The 14902-nt window shown below is 43.6% G+C and overlaps 1 protein-coding gene across 2 annotated transcripts in view; it reads right to left on the bottom strand.

Annotated features, from left to right (window-relative positions):
• Positions 1 to 518: 518 nt before the first annotated feature.
• LOC127004564 (clavesin-2-like) overlaps positions 519 to 14902 on the bottom strand; it is a 52634-nt gene continuing 38250 nt past the window's right edge. Inside the window, exons 1-6 of one of the 2 annotated variants that reach the window (XM_050872410.1) lie at positions 4957 to 4981; positions 4485 to 4807; positions 3834 to 4110; positions 3234 to 3408; positions 2994 to 3104; positions 519 to 2569 (exon numbers count right to left, since the gene is read on the bottom strand). In XM_050872410.1, the coding sequence (XP_050728367.1) occupies positions 2120 to 2569; positions 2994 to 3104; positions 3234 to 3408; positions 3834 to 4110; positions 4485 to 4656 (1185 nt within the window). In that variant the 5' untranslated portion in view covers positions 4657 to 4807; positions 4957 to 4981 and the 3' untranslated portion in view covers positions 519 to 2119. Of the gene's footprint in view, positions 2570 to 2993; positions 3105 to 3233; positions 3409 to 3833; positions 4111 to 4484; positions 4808 to 4956; positions 4982 to 14902 lie in introns of those variants that run through there. The other variant, XM_050872409.1, reaches the window with a different exon arrangement.

The following is a 14902-nucleotide window of genomic DNA, read 5'->3' on the forward strand; positions in this document are numbered from 1 at the left end:
TACTATATGCTATATACTTTTCAGTAATTATTTCTACCACTTTGCATGATGGCACGGACATAATGCCATCTTTATGTTAACCGGTTTGCAGATACAGGTATTCCCTACTTTATATTTGGATTATGATCTTGGAAAAGAGTTTGTGAAGCAGAATGGTCATATAAAAACTTGTGGTTTAACTAACGGGGATGCTTTCCTGGACTCTATATATTAAGTGACCTAAAACTCCCAATCTTAATGATGCTTTATGAACTGCGTGGTATCTAATAATTACCAAAGCTAACATGAACACATTACTTGCACATTTGCACAAATAAATATGGTCATGAAATAGGTATAGATTGAATCATCATAAAAGCAAGCCAGATGGATCCTAAATAGAGCAAAGTATCTGAAGAATGATGTTTGCAAGAGGGAAGTATTGTAAATGAAGCATTATAAAGCGGGGAAGGTAATTGTTCAATGGGTAAAACAAATGCAAAAAAAGGCAGTTTGGCAGGTAGCTTATTAAACTTCCATTTTTTTTATATAAAAAGTTTATTGCCTGGAAAAGGTATACAGAAAAAAAGCTTGGTACTAAAGTCATACTATGAACATTGCATTAGCTGGCTCTTCCCTGAACTTATATTTCAGTAGTCCCATCACAAGAGCCTCAGCAGACCATGTAATGAGTGGTTCAAGGAATAGGAAAATATCATTAATATACTAAATTACTTACCAAATGCGACATGATTCTGGTTTTCTTTGTTACATAGATTTTGTGCTTTTGCCCTGTCATCATTAAGCAAGTGTATAGTTAATTTACAGATACAAAACTTTCATCCAAATTTATTCATTAACAGAGGTTAAATAACATCATCATCTCAAGCCATGCAGCCTGGCTAGGTGATGAGTGACTCACACCTAAAAGCTGGTGTGACTGAGGCACAGAGCCAGTTTTCCCATTGTAAAATGTTATGCAATAAGTGCTTGCCTTGGCAAGTGTAAATGTGCCAATTAGTGATAAGAGAATGCATTTTGTTTATAGTGAAATCACTCTTTCTGTGTTTGACTGCATGTGCTGGAAAATATTACAGAGCTTGAACACATGCCACTTGTTCATCCATGTCATATCATGATTGAGAATACATATTATTTCTACAGTGGAAAACAGGCACCAAATATCTGGATAGAAGCAGCTCTGTGCACTTCAGTAACACAAACTGTGTACACCATTCCTTTGTTAAAGCTTGAAGGCAGGTTGAATGATGCTGAGTGGAGCAAATAGTGCTGAGTGAGTTGTGCATCACTGAGACATTTAATGGTACCTTCTGATATGCTGTCTTGGCAAGTACAAGTTGAATTGAAGAACCTCAAATAATTTAAAGTTATTTGTATGGCAGTTGATGCTGAGAATATTATTTTCTGGATCAGCTATTTCCAAATTTTCTCTGATCTGAAGTTACAAGAATATTTAGTTCCAGCCATCAAATTGGTTGGGTTCTCCTTGCACAAATAAAACCACTACAGTATACATGCCCTTGGAGGAGGCTACCAGGACAGGGTTGAATTTACATTTACACTGTGTTCAACCCTAATTAGGTTTATTGACTTTGAAAAGTTTATCACCAGTTCAGATATTTGAAAGTGACAAAATTCTGTGTAGTCTTAAAATAGTCAACATAATATTACTTCAGATTATAAATAAGGAAACACCTTGAAGGAATGATCGCGGCGCGAGCTTCCCTTAGGGTGAGGACGTAATGTTAAATCTTTCACTAGTTTCTTTATAACGTACAAAGACTAGACCAGTTTAACAGTGTCATTACATTCATGCCAGTATTTATACACATTAGTGTCCTGATGAAAATTTTCATATAAAAATAAATGCATTCCAAGGAATACTCTCATCATGACACAAAACAGTGCACTATGAAATAAATGTTGCTTGTATATATAACCGAATCAATAGGAAAGTACACATGGCATACACCTTGCCACTGTTTCACTTGCACCACATACAAACTAGACCACATGTTGGTACTGCAGCTGTTGAAACAAAAAATGCTTGGTGAAAGCTTCTCATCAGTTTGTATGGTTGAATAATTTCACTTAAACTTGCTCTTAATGGCTATGTTGTCTAGTGAGCCTTCAAGGAGGTATCTTCTCCTTCACTGACATTACCATTACAAGTTGCCTTTTCAGAATCACTTGTCCCAAAAAGCAGTGAAGTAAAGCTCTTACTTGACCTGACTGTACTTTCACTTTTGGTAACAAGTGGAGTACTCATAGAATCTGCTGATGTGTTGGCAGAGCAGTCAGAAGTCTGTGGGAAGGAAGAATTATCCTCAGTGTTTTCAGTTGTACTTTTGGGAACCGGAGGCTGCACCTCTGTGGAAGGCTGTGGTGGTGGTGCTGCTGTTGGTGGTGGGGATGTTTTGTCTGTCTGTTGAGCAGGTACATAGTTCAGCATTGTTGAGGCCCAGGTCAGGGCGTGGTACTCGCCACCCTCACCCCCAAGCTCGGCAGGCAGGAGTCTTGGTGGCACCTGGGCATGAAGTGTTGCCAAGTTGTTTCCATGAACATGTATCTGTGAAAACAATGACATGCTGTTATTAGAAATGGCTTGGATTTATGTAAATAGAAATCCCCTTGTAAAGAAATTTCTGTATCTGAATGCCAACTCTTGAGAAACTCCTTCTAAGGGGCATGTTGGAGCAAAATTCTCCACTTCCGTTTTATCAAAGTTCATTGTTGCAGCACTAAATCACCCTCTCCATCCTCTCTTAGTCTATCTGTCACTCCTTGTCATTCTATTTAATTCTCAAACACCATCCTCATAAATTCATTCTCCATTCAATCATCAGATTCCTCAACCACCTCACAATTACGTTTCACCCACTCCTCAATTCTGCACTCTACTCAGTATGCTCTCACATCCGCACCATGCATGTAAATGAACTGACAACATGCTACAAAGAGGAAAACTGTTCTGCATTCCACAGCCAACTTACCCTTGAACGTAGTTTCTCCTTAAGGAAGGGCCTGGCAAGCCCCAGGGCAGCCTCCACATACCAGGGCTGGTTGATGAGATGCAGGGCACCCAGACGCAACGGGAAGGCATCCTATGAAAGAAAAGTTATGTGAAATGAAATTATTTTGTACTAACGGTTCCAATTGCTGCTCACACAACAGCCTTCAAGTGCATGTAATACACATCAGATTCTGAAGATGTTATTGAGCCTGCAGATTACCTGTAGTCCATCTAGCATGAGCCTCAGCATTTTGGGTGACAGGCTGGTGGTGAGTCTAGCAGGAAAGTTGGACCAGTCCAGGATGGCCACCACGCCATGGACCTGCACCGCCTCATCCTCCACCAGCCGCTCCAGGGTCAGCAGCACTGCCTGGTACACAGTCTTCACGTCATACCTGACAGGAGGGGTACAAAGGAAGGTCATATCATTGTGTACCATAAGCAAATTATACACAGCCTTTGGGTTGTGTCTTGTTCATTAGAATCATAAGTTATGCACAAGTAATGCTTACATGATTCACACTCATCATAAGTTGATGAATTATAAGTAACAGTTTGCTTATCGTCTTAAAGTATAATCAATTGCCTGAAGGGTTAAATCATGTTTGGTGGTTTGGGCCATAGTGTTTATGAAATTTTAAATGTATTATGACTATGAAACATCTCATTTGCAGTAAATACACCATGTAATGAATAGATAGTAACTATATTGATAGAACAAAGCTAAAGAATTAGGGTTGACTTGTAGAATAAATTTTGACTCCATAATTGTCAAAAGTGAGTGTAAAGAAAGGCCAGTGAAGGCAGCCACACATCTTACTTTGTGTGGTCCCAGTTAGAGGCAAGGAGCACTATGACAGGCCGGCCGCAGGGGTCCCGCTCTGCCAGGACGCCAGGCAGGCCGTCAAGCAGGGCTGTCTGGATGGCTGTTTCCCCTTTGCCGTCACACTCGCCGCCCACGTTCAGCCCACGGAACAGGTCACGGTGACGCTGGCGGTACTCGAAGTAGTGGCACAACAGAAGGAAGGCATCTCCAACTCTGTGCTTCCTGGCCCTTAGGAAACGTTTTAAGAAGATTGGATCCGTTCTGAGAAATCCTGAAAGAAAAAAAGGCTTACATGGGGTGTTGGTATGATTATGGCTGCTCTGCCCTGCCTGGCTGCATCTGCTGGTATCTGATCTCCAGACAATCTGCAGCTCAGCGAGAAATGTGAAATAACACTTAAGTACAATCAGTAATACATGCATGACATGTGAAATAATTTATCAACTAATGATGGTCGAGTGAGCACAAAGTCAGAGATTATTACTGACATTGCATTTAAATTTACTTTTTACTAAACTGACATTTCATTAGATAAAATGTGATCAAAACCAATTAATTATAAACTTGATCATGAAATGGTACAAATAAATGCCAATAGGGAACAATGGTCTCTTAGCAGCCCGGCACCAGCCTGCCATCACTTACCCACGTCAGGTCTGGTGGGTAGGAGGGCGTGCAGCTGCTGTATGGCGTGGGAGGTGTCTGGTAAGGGCGTGGTAGGGGTGGTCTCCAGGGGCCTGTGGTCCACACCCGCGTCATCACAAAAGGAGGGCACCATGTGGCGCCCCCACGGCCCATTCAGCTCGCACACGTCCATGGCTGGGGGCGCGGGCTTGTGCGCTCCCCGGAGGACGGCGCGAAGCAGCTTGCCGGTGTTTCACGTTCCTCCTGCCGACACTATTTGCTCCCCACACTCGCGGCTCAAGATTCGACAGTGGGGATGTAGGCTTGATAGTGAGTATTATGGCCTGCAAAAGAAATAATAAGTATTATTAAATTGAATAAAGTTTGATTGGTTTCATGAATAAGTCTAAAGGGCAATCCAACATGCCAAATTTGATAAAAAATTTTGTGTGCACGACAGGGGCGTTGCTAGGCATCTATCAATGGGGGTCACCTGGGGGGTGCAGCTGAGTATGGGGAACACCAGGCAAGTGGTGCTCAGGGTCATTCAGATGATACATAGGTTACTGGGGCCTTTACTTAGACCAGATCAATGGTGGGTGTTAGGGCATGACCAGTGAGGGAGCACCGAATTCTCATGGGGCCCGTGCTCTCCTCCCGCCCCTCCCCCCCCCACACACACACCTCGCTGGACACCCTTCACCGCCTTTACCCACAACGCTAAGCTATGCGCGTAGTCTTTTATTGGAACCGACCCTCCCCAAGACAGCGGCAGAGAAATTTCACCCAGCAGCTGAAAAAACCCAAACACTTGCATATGATACGTAATAAATTCAATTAACATGTATTTCCTGCGGTTCTGTTCTTGTCGAATGCAAAATTATATGCATGAGCGATTGGCAGTGCGCTGACTTCCCAGGGCACGAGCTCGACCAAGAGTTTGACGCAGGTTCAGACCAGTGGTTCAGACTTTAGCCCAGGATCCGGAGTTGACCGGGTGCTGCAGGGATGTCAGTAAGTGGTTAGTGTCAGTGAGTCCGGCTTGGGGTCACTGCGCGGAAATGGCGGGAGACTAACTCGCCTAAGATCACCCTGACAGTGACTTTAATCAGGGGGACTGCGAAGAAAAGACTGACGTTATGAGTTACTTCAGTCGGTGAGTAAGGACTATCATGTGGAGTATCCCTGAGTTATTAAGTCTGGTGCAGCACTAAGCCGGTACTATCATTGTTTTACGACTTTTTACCAGTGAGTCTCGCTCTAAACAACGCCCAAGTGTTGAGGAGTCACCCCAGTCAGTGAGTGCAGACTATCATGTGAGCCTCTCGTGCACGGGAGTCTCCACCACAACGACCATCAACCATCCGTCCCCCCTCTTGCCTCTCCGGAAGACAGGCCAAATGTAAAGCCAGTGATTGCTTCCCAGGACACCACCAGGGCTAGTAGGCTCCTCTCGACTGAGCGTCACAGCCCTTCAACAAAATTATCATGTGAAACTTACCCGGGTTAGTGCGGCGCAACACGAAGCTGATGATTTGATGACCTTGTGCACGACTTGAATCACTGATCAGACTGTAACGGCCAAGCTGACGTACGGTACTGTTGCATGCCCTCAATCGGTGAGTACAAATCATCGGTTTAAGTGTCCCGTGTTGCTGAATAAGGTGGCACACGATATTTAGAGTGCTGCCATGCGTTTGGTAATATGGGGTGGCCAGATGTGATTGTTTGACGGAATTAGTGATTTTTACTGTACTTACATGGAATCTAGTGGCAGTATGTTTACTAAAGACTAATAGTGATTTCTTCGTAAAACTGCCATGGAATAATTAAACTGATTCCAGCCAAGTTCACGAATTTGCAAGATGGGAGGGTGACTATACTTGTCCAGAGCTGAAATTTTACTATTATGATTAACTTTAGAAGAAATGGCAATTTGCTCTTTTGGACACACTACCTTACTTTGTGATATTTAGATAATCAATAGGATACGAGATATATTTGTGAACGAGTTACTAATATATACCAGCTTTCGTTAAACAGACTGAACGACTAGTGATCGGACAGTATTTCGCTCATACGGACGCCTATCATGAATTTTCGGGAACAACCATACACATCTCGGCTTGTTACCTTAATTGCTACCCAGTGCAACGATTTCCTTCTAAAGTTTACTCCCCAACATCGATAAAGCATTAATTCATGTTAGTATTGTTCCCACGGGTACTGCGACTTGTCCAGCCACCATGCTTGTATATAAAACCTGTTATAAGTAGCAATTAGATGATATATACGTGCTAATTACATAACGATGACATAATGAGTTAATGGATCGTTATGCTGCCCCATGCTTCAGTGCACGCCAAGCTTCTTATTTAGGGTGTATTGAAGGTTCTTTGGTTGGTATTTCTATGCAGACGTTTCCACCATTCACATTATTTATTTCCAAAGACCGAAAATTAGATCAGTCGGGTCCTAATGAGTGTTTTGTTTGGGTTCACGGTACAGAATAAGGATCAAACTACCAGAGGGTTCATAAATCACCCCTGGAAATGCCTAAAACTCCCTCGAAAGTCTAGTTAAGTATGTGTTTGGGCGTCGAAATGTTTAGGAATATGACCCTTTATTTCATGCGTCGGTGAAGTAGGGTTGAAGTACTGTTTGGTGGGGCGGGACAACCATAAACTCCTTTGTAGCATTTCAAACCTTATTCTAACCGGGTGGAAGTGAGTCAAAGCAGAAACGACTATATTCTCACTATCCTTCCTTTCTTCTGTATTATGTGTTGGTACCTTTGTTCGAGTATGGCGCATGCTCACTGAGTTTGTGTCCGCCGTGACCAGCTCGTGATGCTCTGTGACTGGAAAGAGGTATATCGACTGGACTTTCGGGGCATTACTAAAGGAACCACTCTCGCAATGGTGGAATATCGTTGTGACGGCTGTGATTAAGACGATTGATGCTTTGTGGGTAGCCTACAATCCACGCGCGGAACAATTTTGCCATGCCCCAGTAATCGCGGTGTTCCTGGGACGGCAGCTTCAAGATAGGGTATGTTACCGTATGTAGAGTTATTTTTACCTGTTTATTTCGTTTGTATTTTGTGGGGAGGGATATCGAAAGATTCAGGGGTTGGGGAGACGCTAGTGAGGAGTCGGGCTGGAATACTAACCTAACCTAACTTGCAAGGGATGGCGATGGGAATGGGATGTACTACGTAAGCCATAACTGTGTAGACCACCGACAAACGACATCACTTTAAACCTCAGTCATACTCTCAGTGTCTGGGAACACCTCGGGTATTCAGGAATGGCCAGGACTAGAGCTAAGTTAGGACCTACTTATTTCGTCTGTTTCATGCATGGAGGGAAAGCGAAAGATACAGGGGTAGGGTAGACGCTGTCGAATAGGGTTGAAGTGTTGTTTGATGGGGCGGAATTACTATTTGCTAGGGTTAGGTTAGTTTTGGTAGTAGGCTATATATGTTTGTTGGGAGGGATTGGTTTACTATTTAGATTCAGACTAGGCTTGACGCGGCCTCACATGACATAACCAGTGAGAGACAAGCTGACCAAGACGAGATAACGAGTAATGCAGAGATGAAGTGCCTGATAACATGACTATTACCCACGAACGGTCGCATATTACTACTTATCATTAAACTATAAATACATGTGGAATTACCATTGAGATCATCGGCCACCCTATGCATGAAAGATAAAAAGCGAGTGACAAAAAAGTATATATGGACGCTGCTGCTGGCTACACAGGGCGGATGGTTAAGACTTGGGATAATTTTTTTTTTTTTGTTCTGGGATTGGGATTTTTACTTTCTTGGTTGACTGCACGTGACACTCCGCCGGCGCCGAGTGTAACATCTGACACGGGACGGAATTTTTCTCTTAGCTTTTCTTTCATCACTGACAGATATCTTCCCCTCACTGACAGATATCTTCCCTTCACTGACAGATATCTTCCCTTCACTGACAGATATCTTCCCTTCACTGACAGATATCTTCCCTTCACTGACAGATATCTTCCCCTCACTGACAGATATCTTCCCCTCACTGACAGATATCTTCCCTTCACTGACAGATATCTTCCCTTCTCTGACAGATATCTTCCCTTCACTGACAAATATCTTCCCTTCACTGACAAATATCTTCCCTTCACTGACAATATCTTCCCCTCACTGACAGATATCTTCCCTTCACTGACAGATATCTTCCCTTCACTGACAGATATCTTCCCCTCACTGACAAATATCTTCCCTTCACTGACAGATATCTTCCCTTCACTGACAGATATCTTCCCCTCACTGACAGATATCTTCCCTTCACTGACAGATATCTTCCCTTCACTGACAGATATCTTCCCCTCACTGACAGATATCTTCCCTTCACTGACAGATATCTTCCCCTCACTGACAGATATCTTCCCTTCACTGACAGATATCTTCCCTTCACTGACAGATATCTTCCCTTCACTGACAGATATCTTCCCTTCACTGACAGATATCTTCCCTTCACTGACAGATATCTTCCCTTCACTGACAGATATCTTCCCTTCACTGACAGATATCTTCCCTTCACTGACAGATATCTTCCCCTCACTGACAGATATCTTACCTTCACTGACAGATATCATCACTTCACTGACAGATATCTTCCTTCACTGACAGGTATCTTCCCTCACTGACAGATATCTTCCCTCACTGACAGATATCTTCCTTCACTGACAGATATCTTCCCCTCACTGACAGATATCTTCCCCTCACTGACAGATATCTTCCCCTCACTGACAGATATCTTCCCTTCACTGACAGATATCTTCCCTTCACTGACAGATATCTTCCCTTCACTGACAGATATCTTCCCTTCACTGACAGATATCTTCCCTTCACTGACAGATATCTTCCCTTCACTGACAGATATCTTCCCTTCACTGACAGATATCTTCCCTTCACTGACAGATATCTTCCCTTCACTGACAGATATCTTCCCCTCACTGACAGATATCTTCCCCTCACTGACAGATATCTTCCCCTCACTGACAGATATCTTCCCTTCACTGACAGATATCTTCCCTTCACTGACAGATATCTTCCCTTCACTGACAAATATCTTCCCCTCACTGACAGGTATCTTCCCCTCACTGACAGATATCTTCCCTTCACTGACAGGTATCTTCCCCTCACTGACAGGTATCTTCCCCTCACTGACAGATATCTTCCCTTCACTGACAGGTATCTTCCCCTCACTGACAGGTATCTTCCCCTCACTGACAGATATCTTCCCTTCACTGACAGGTATCTTCCCCTCACTGACAGGTATCTTCCCCTCACTGACAGATATCTTCCCTTCACTGACAGGTATCTTCCCCTCACTGACAGATATCTTCCCTTCACTGACAGGTATCTTCCCCTCACTGACAGGTATCTTCCCCTCACTGACAGATATCTTCCCTTCACTGACAAATATCTTCCCCTCACTGACAGGTATCTTCCCCTCACTGACAGATATCTTCCCTTCACTGACAAATATCTTCCCCTCACTGACAGGTATCTTCCCCTCACTGACAGATATCTTCCCCTCACTGACAGATATCTTCCCTTCACTGACAGATATCTTCCCTTCACTGACAGATATCTTCCCTTCACTGACAAATATCTTCCCCTCACTGACAGGTATCTTCCCCTCACTGACAAATATCTTCCCTTCACTGACAGATATCTTCCCTTCACTGACAAATATCTCCCCTTCACTGACAAATATCTCCCCTTCACTGACAGATATCTTCCCCTCACTGACAGGTATCTTCCCTTCACTGACAGATATCTCCCCTTCACTGACAAATATCTCCCCTTCACTGACAGATATCTTCCCTTCACTGACAGATATCTTCCCTTCACTGACAGATATCTTCCCTTCACTGACAGATATCTTCCCCTCACTGACAGATATCTTCCCTTCACTGACAGATATCTTCCCTTCACTGACAGATACCTTCCCTTCACTGACAGATACCTTCCCTTCACTGACAGATATCTTCCCTTCACTGACAGATATCTTCCCCTCACTGACAGGTATCTTCCCTTCACTGACAGATATCTTCCCCTCACTGACAGGTATCTTCCCTTCACTGACAGATATCTTCCCTTCACTGACAGGTATCTTCCCTTCACTGACAGATATCTTCCCCTCACTGACAGATACCTTCCCTTCACTGACAAATATCTTCCCTTCACTGACAGATATCTTCCCTTCACTGACAGATATCTTCCCCTCACTGACAGGTATCTTCCCTTCACTGACAGATATCTTCCCTTCACTGACAGATATCTTCCCTTCACTGACAGATATCTTCCCTTCATTTCTTCCTTCTGATTCCTTCCCTTCTTACCTTAGGTTTCTTCCCTTCTTCCCTCAATTTCTCTCCCTTCAGACTATTTCCCTTCACTTCTTCCCTTCACTGACAATTTTTTCCCTCCACTGATCCTCCCTCACCTCCTCCTCCTCCTCCTCCTCCTCCTCCTCCTCTCCAGCCGCGCTACATCTTCATTCCCGTTACGTTCCTATCTCATGTGTCATACTGAAAGATTCCTCCAACTCGTCAATCTCTCTCTCTCTCTCTCTCTCTCTCTCTCTCTCTCTCTTCCGTTGCTCTCTCTCGCGTCACTCGCCTTTTTAGTACAGAATTGAGGACAAGGTGTCGTTAATATGAGACTTCCCTTAATTAACCAGAGCGCAATGTTGAGAGGCTGGGGATGATGCGCTCTCTCTCTCTCTCTCTCTCTCTCTCTCTCTCTCTCTCTCTCTCTCTCTCTCTCACGTCATGCTTACTGATATAGGCACAAGGCAGAGGCGGGGGGTAGATCTTTCTGTTTAAGGTCGAGGAAAGTGCGCTGGAAAGGTCAACGCACACACACACACACACACACACATACACTACCACCACTTCCACCGCCCCATCACCACAACCACATACATCACCATTACAACTCCATACCACCACCACCACAACCATCACCATACTAATCATCATCATTGCAAATTCCACGGTTACAAATTGTTGTCTTTTTCTTCGTTTTGTGGCTAAAGTGTCGATAATTTGTTCAGTGTCCATTGCTTCGTTGTGGGAGATTATCGTAAGTGGTAGGTTCATTACTGCGTGCGTGTGTGTATGTGTGTGTGTGTGTGTGTGTGTGTGTGTGTGTGTGTGTGTGTGTGTGTGTGTGTGTTGTTTGGGTCCATATATGTAAGCTAACCTCAAGAGCTGCTTGTGTTTTGTGGGCTGTGAAATATTGTAATGTCTTGTCTATCTATTTATCTATCTATCTATCTATCTATCTATCTCTTTTTTCTTCCTTCCTTTCCTTGGTTCCTTCCCTCTTCGTATTGCTTCTTTTTCATTCCTGTTCTTTTCCATCTTCCCCTTCTTTCCTCTCTCTCTCTCTCTCTCTCTCTCTCTCTCTCTCTCTCTCTCTCTCTCTCTCTCTCTCTCTCTCTCTCTCTCTCTCTCTCTCTCTCTCTCTCCAGGTGTGTGAGGCTCGTTATCACACCTGCGTCAGCTGCTTCCTCCTCCTCCTCCTCCTCCCCCATGGCTCCCAGTTCCTCCCTCCTTTCTTCTATACCTATCGCCTCACACACACACACACACACACACACACACACACACACAGACACGTTTGCATTTTTCTAACGTATTTTCATTGCTATTATTATTTTATTATTATTATTATTATTATTATTATTATTATTATTATTATTATTATTATTATTATTATCATACTTCTTCTTCTTCTTATTTATGTCTCGTTTTCTTAATTTTTTCCCCCATTTCCTCTATCTCTCCCTTTCCTACTCTTCTTTCTCTCTCCCCTCTTCCCCTCCTCTTCCATTTTCTCCTCCTCCTCCTCTGTCAAAGTGTGTCTATAAGTCTGTCTATTACCTTTTCTCTCTACTTTTATTTATTTTTATTTATTCATTTATTTTTTACCTGCCGTTCACACCGTCACCCGCCGACTGCCACCCCTCGCCTTCTGTTCTGTCCCTCGCAGCTGCTCCTACGAACCTAACCAGCCTCCCTCTCCTCCTCCTCCTCCTCTCTTCCCTATGTAATACCCTCTCTACTCTCCTTCTCCTCCTCCTCCTCCTCCTCCTCCTTCTCTCCTCTCTATCCTATCCTTTTATCGTCCTGTTCTCTTATGTTCAGTTGCTGGGTTTCAATTTTCATTTTCTAACCAGCTTCGTTCACTTCCTCTTCTTCCTTAACTAGCATTCTTATTCTTATTGTTTCTCTCACTTACACATCCTTTCTCCCACTCCCCTGCTCTCTCTCTCTCTCTCTCTCTCTCTCTCTCTCTCTCTCTCTCTCTCTCTCTCTCTCTGACCCCTGTTTTTTCCTTTCTCCTCCTTCTCCTCCACCTCCTTTCTTCTCTCTCTCCTCCTCCACCTCCTTCCTCTCCTTGTTCTCGCCCTCTTCTCTTCCTCCCTTTCCCTCTCAATGCCTTTCTTTCCTCTCTGACCCCACCCCACACTCTTCTCCCTCTCCCGCCTCCTCCTCCTCTTCGCCATTACACCCCTACCCCCTCTCTCTTTCCTTTTCCATTGCTTCGTCAACAAAAGAACCTCATGCTGGGGCGTCTCACATAACCAGGCACTCAGGAACAAGGGGGGGGGGGGGTTGCGTGGGGGATGTAGGGGGTGAGACGGTGAAGGAGGAGGAGAGTGAGAGAGAGGGAGGGACATATGGGAAGGAACGGGAGCGAGAGAGAAATATATGGAGGAAATAAAAAAAAAGGATGATTATGGGTACGAAACGGTAGTATCTGATTTTGAAGTTTGAAGTTTTGGCGTTATTTTTTATTTTACTTTTCGTTGTAGGCCTAAGTTGATTTTCTTTTTTGTAATTTATTAATGGTTTAGTTTATTTTTTTCTTATCGTCTGTACTTTTGATATCACTCGGCTGCTTCCTTTTCTTTTCTTTTTTCCTGCGTTTTGATAGCTTGCATATTGTTTTCATCTTTATTTCTCATTAAAAATATTAGTTTCGCTGTTTATTAGTGTAGTTTTTTTTTATTGTCTGTACTTTTGATATCACTCGGCTGCTTCCTTTTCTTTTCTTTTTTTCTGCGTTTTGATAGCTTGCATATTTTTTTCATCTTTATATCTCGCTAAAAATATTAGTTTCGCTGTTTTTTTTCACTCTGTTTTGTTTCCATTTCGATTTATAGTCAGTATGTGCATTTGACCTTTTGTTCCTTTTTTCCCTCATTTCTAGTTCATCAATGCCTCTAGTCCCCCTTTGCTTCGTTTGTATTTAAATTTATAGTCGGCGAAGTTTTCTCCCGTCATTAACTACTACCAAGTGTCATCATCCATTGCTCCCTTCTCCTCTGATTCGCGTGTTATACATCTCAATAATACACGACTCTCACACTTGGGCTCTAATCTCCAGGCAGGCAGGACGGAGCGAGAGTGGGCGGGCGAGCGGGAGAGGGAGCTTATCATGTGCGCAGCGTCCGGAGTGGCGACAAAACCATGTGTGTCTTGAATGCATAACAGAGCTCTCGTTGTTCCGCTTGAAAGAGGAGGAGGAGGAAGAGGAGGAGGAGGAAGGGGGAAGAGGAGGAGGAAAGGGAAGAGGGGGAGGAGGAGGAGGAAGGGGAAGAGGGGGAGGAGGAGGAGGAAAGGGGAAGAGGGGGAGGAGGAGGAAGGGGAAGAGGGGGAGGAGGAGGAGCTGGTGGTATGGTTGACACGTGTCTCGTTCCAACATTCGCGACTTCCCACCACTGATGACTGATTCTGTACTATCTAGTATTTCTTATGTATTTATGTAGTTCCGTGGGTAGTTCTTTTTTACTTTATTTTCAGGACGGAATTAGTTAGAAGTGTTGGGTTTTCACAGGGTTAATCGACGTATTACCAGAACAGTCGTAACAAAAATATATATAAAAAGTGACATTTGTATTTATGAAGTTCTGTGGCTAGCTTGTCTTTTTTATTGCATTTTAGAGACGGGGTTAGTTAGAAGCGTTGGGTTTTCACAGGGTTAAGTCGACGTATTACCAGAACAGTCGTAACAAAAATATATATAAAAAGTGACATTAGTATTTACGAAGTTCCGTGGCTTATCTTACTGCTTTTTATTTCATTTTAGGGGACGTAGTTAGAAAAGTGTTGGATTCTCAAATAGCTTAGTCAACATAATTACAAAGAATGGAGTGAAGGAAAGGAGAGAGAGAGGGAAGGAAAGATGGGAGAATATGGGAAGAGGAGAGGAGAGGGAAGGAGAGACGATTGAGTAGGAGAGAGGGGAGAGTAGGAGAGATGGAAGAGAAGAAAGGAGGGAAGGAGAGAGGGAGAGAGAGGAAAGGAAAGGTAGGAGAGTATAGGAAGAGAAGAGGAGAGGGAAGGAGAGACGATTGAGTAGGAGA

This window comes from Eriocheir sinensis, chromosome 28 (genome assembly GCF_024679095.1).
Source record: "Eriocheir sinensis breed Jianghai 21 chromosome 28, ASM2467909v1, whole genome shotgun sequence".
NCBI lineage: Eukaryota > Metazoa > Arthropoda > Malacostraca > Decapoda > Varunidae > Eriocheir > Eriocheir sinensis.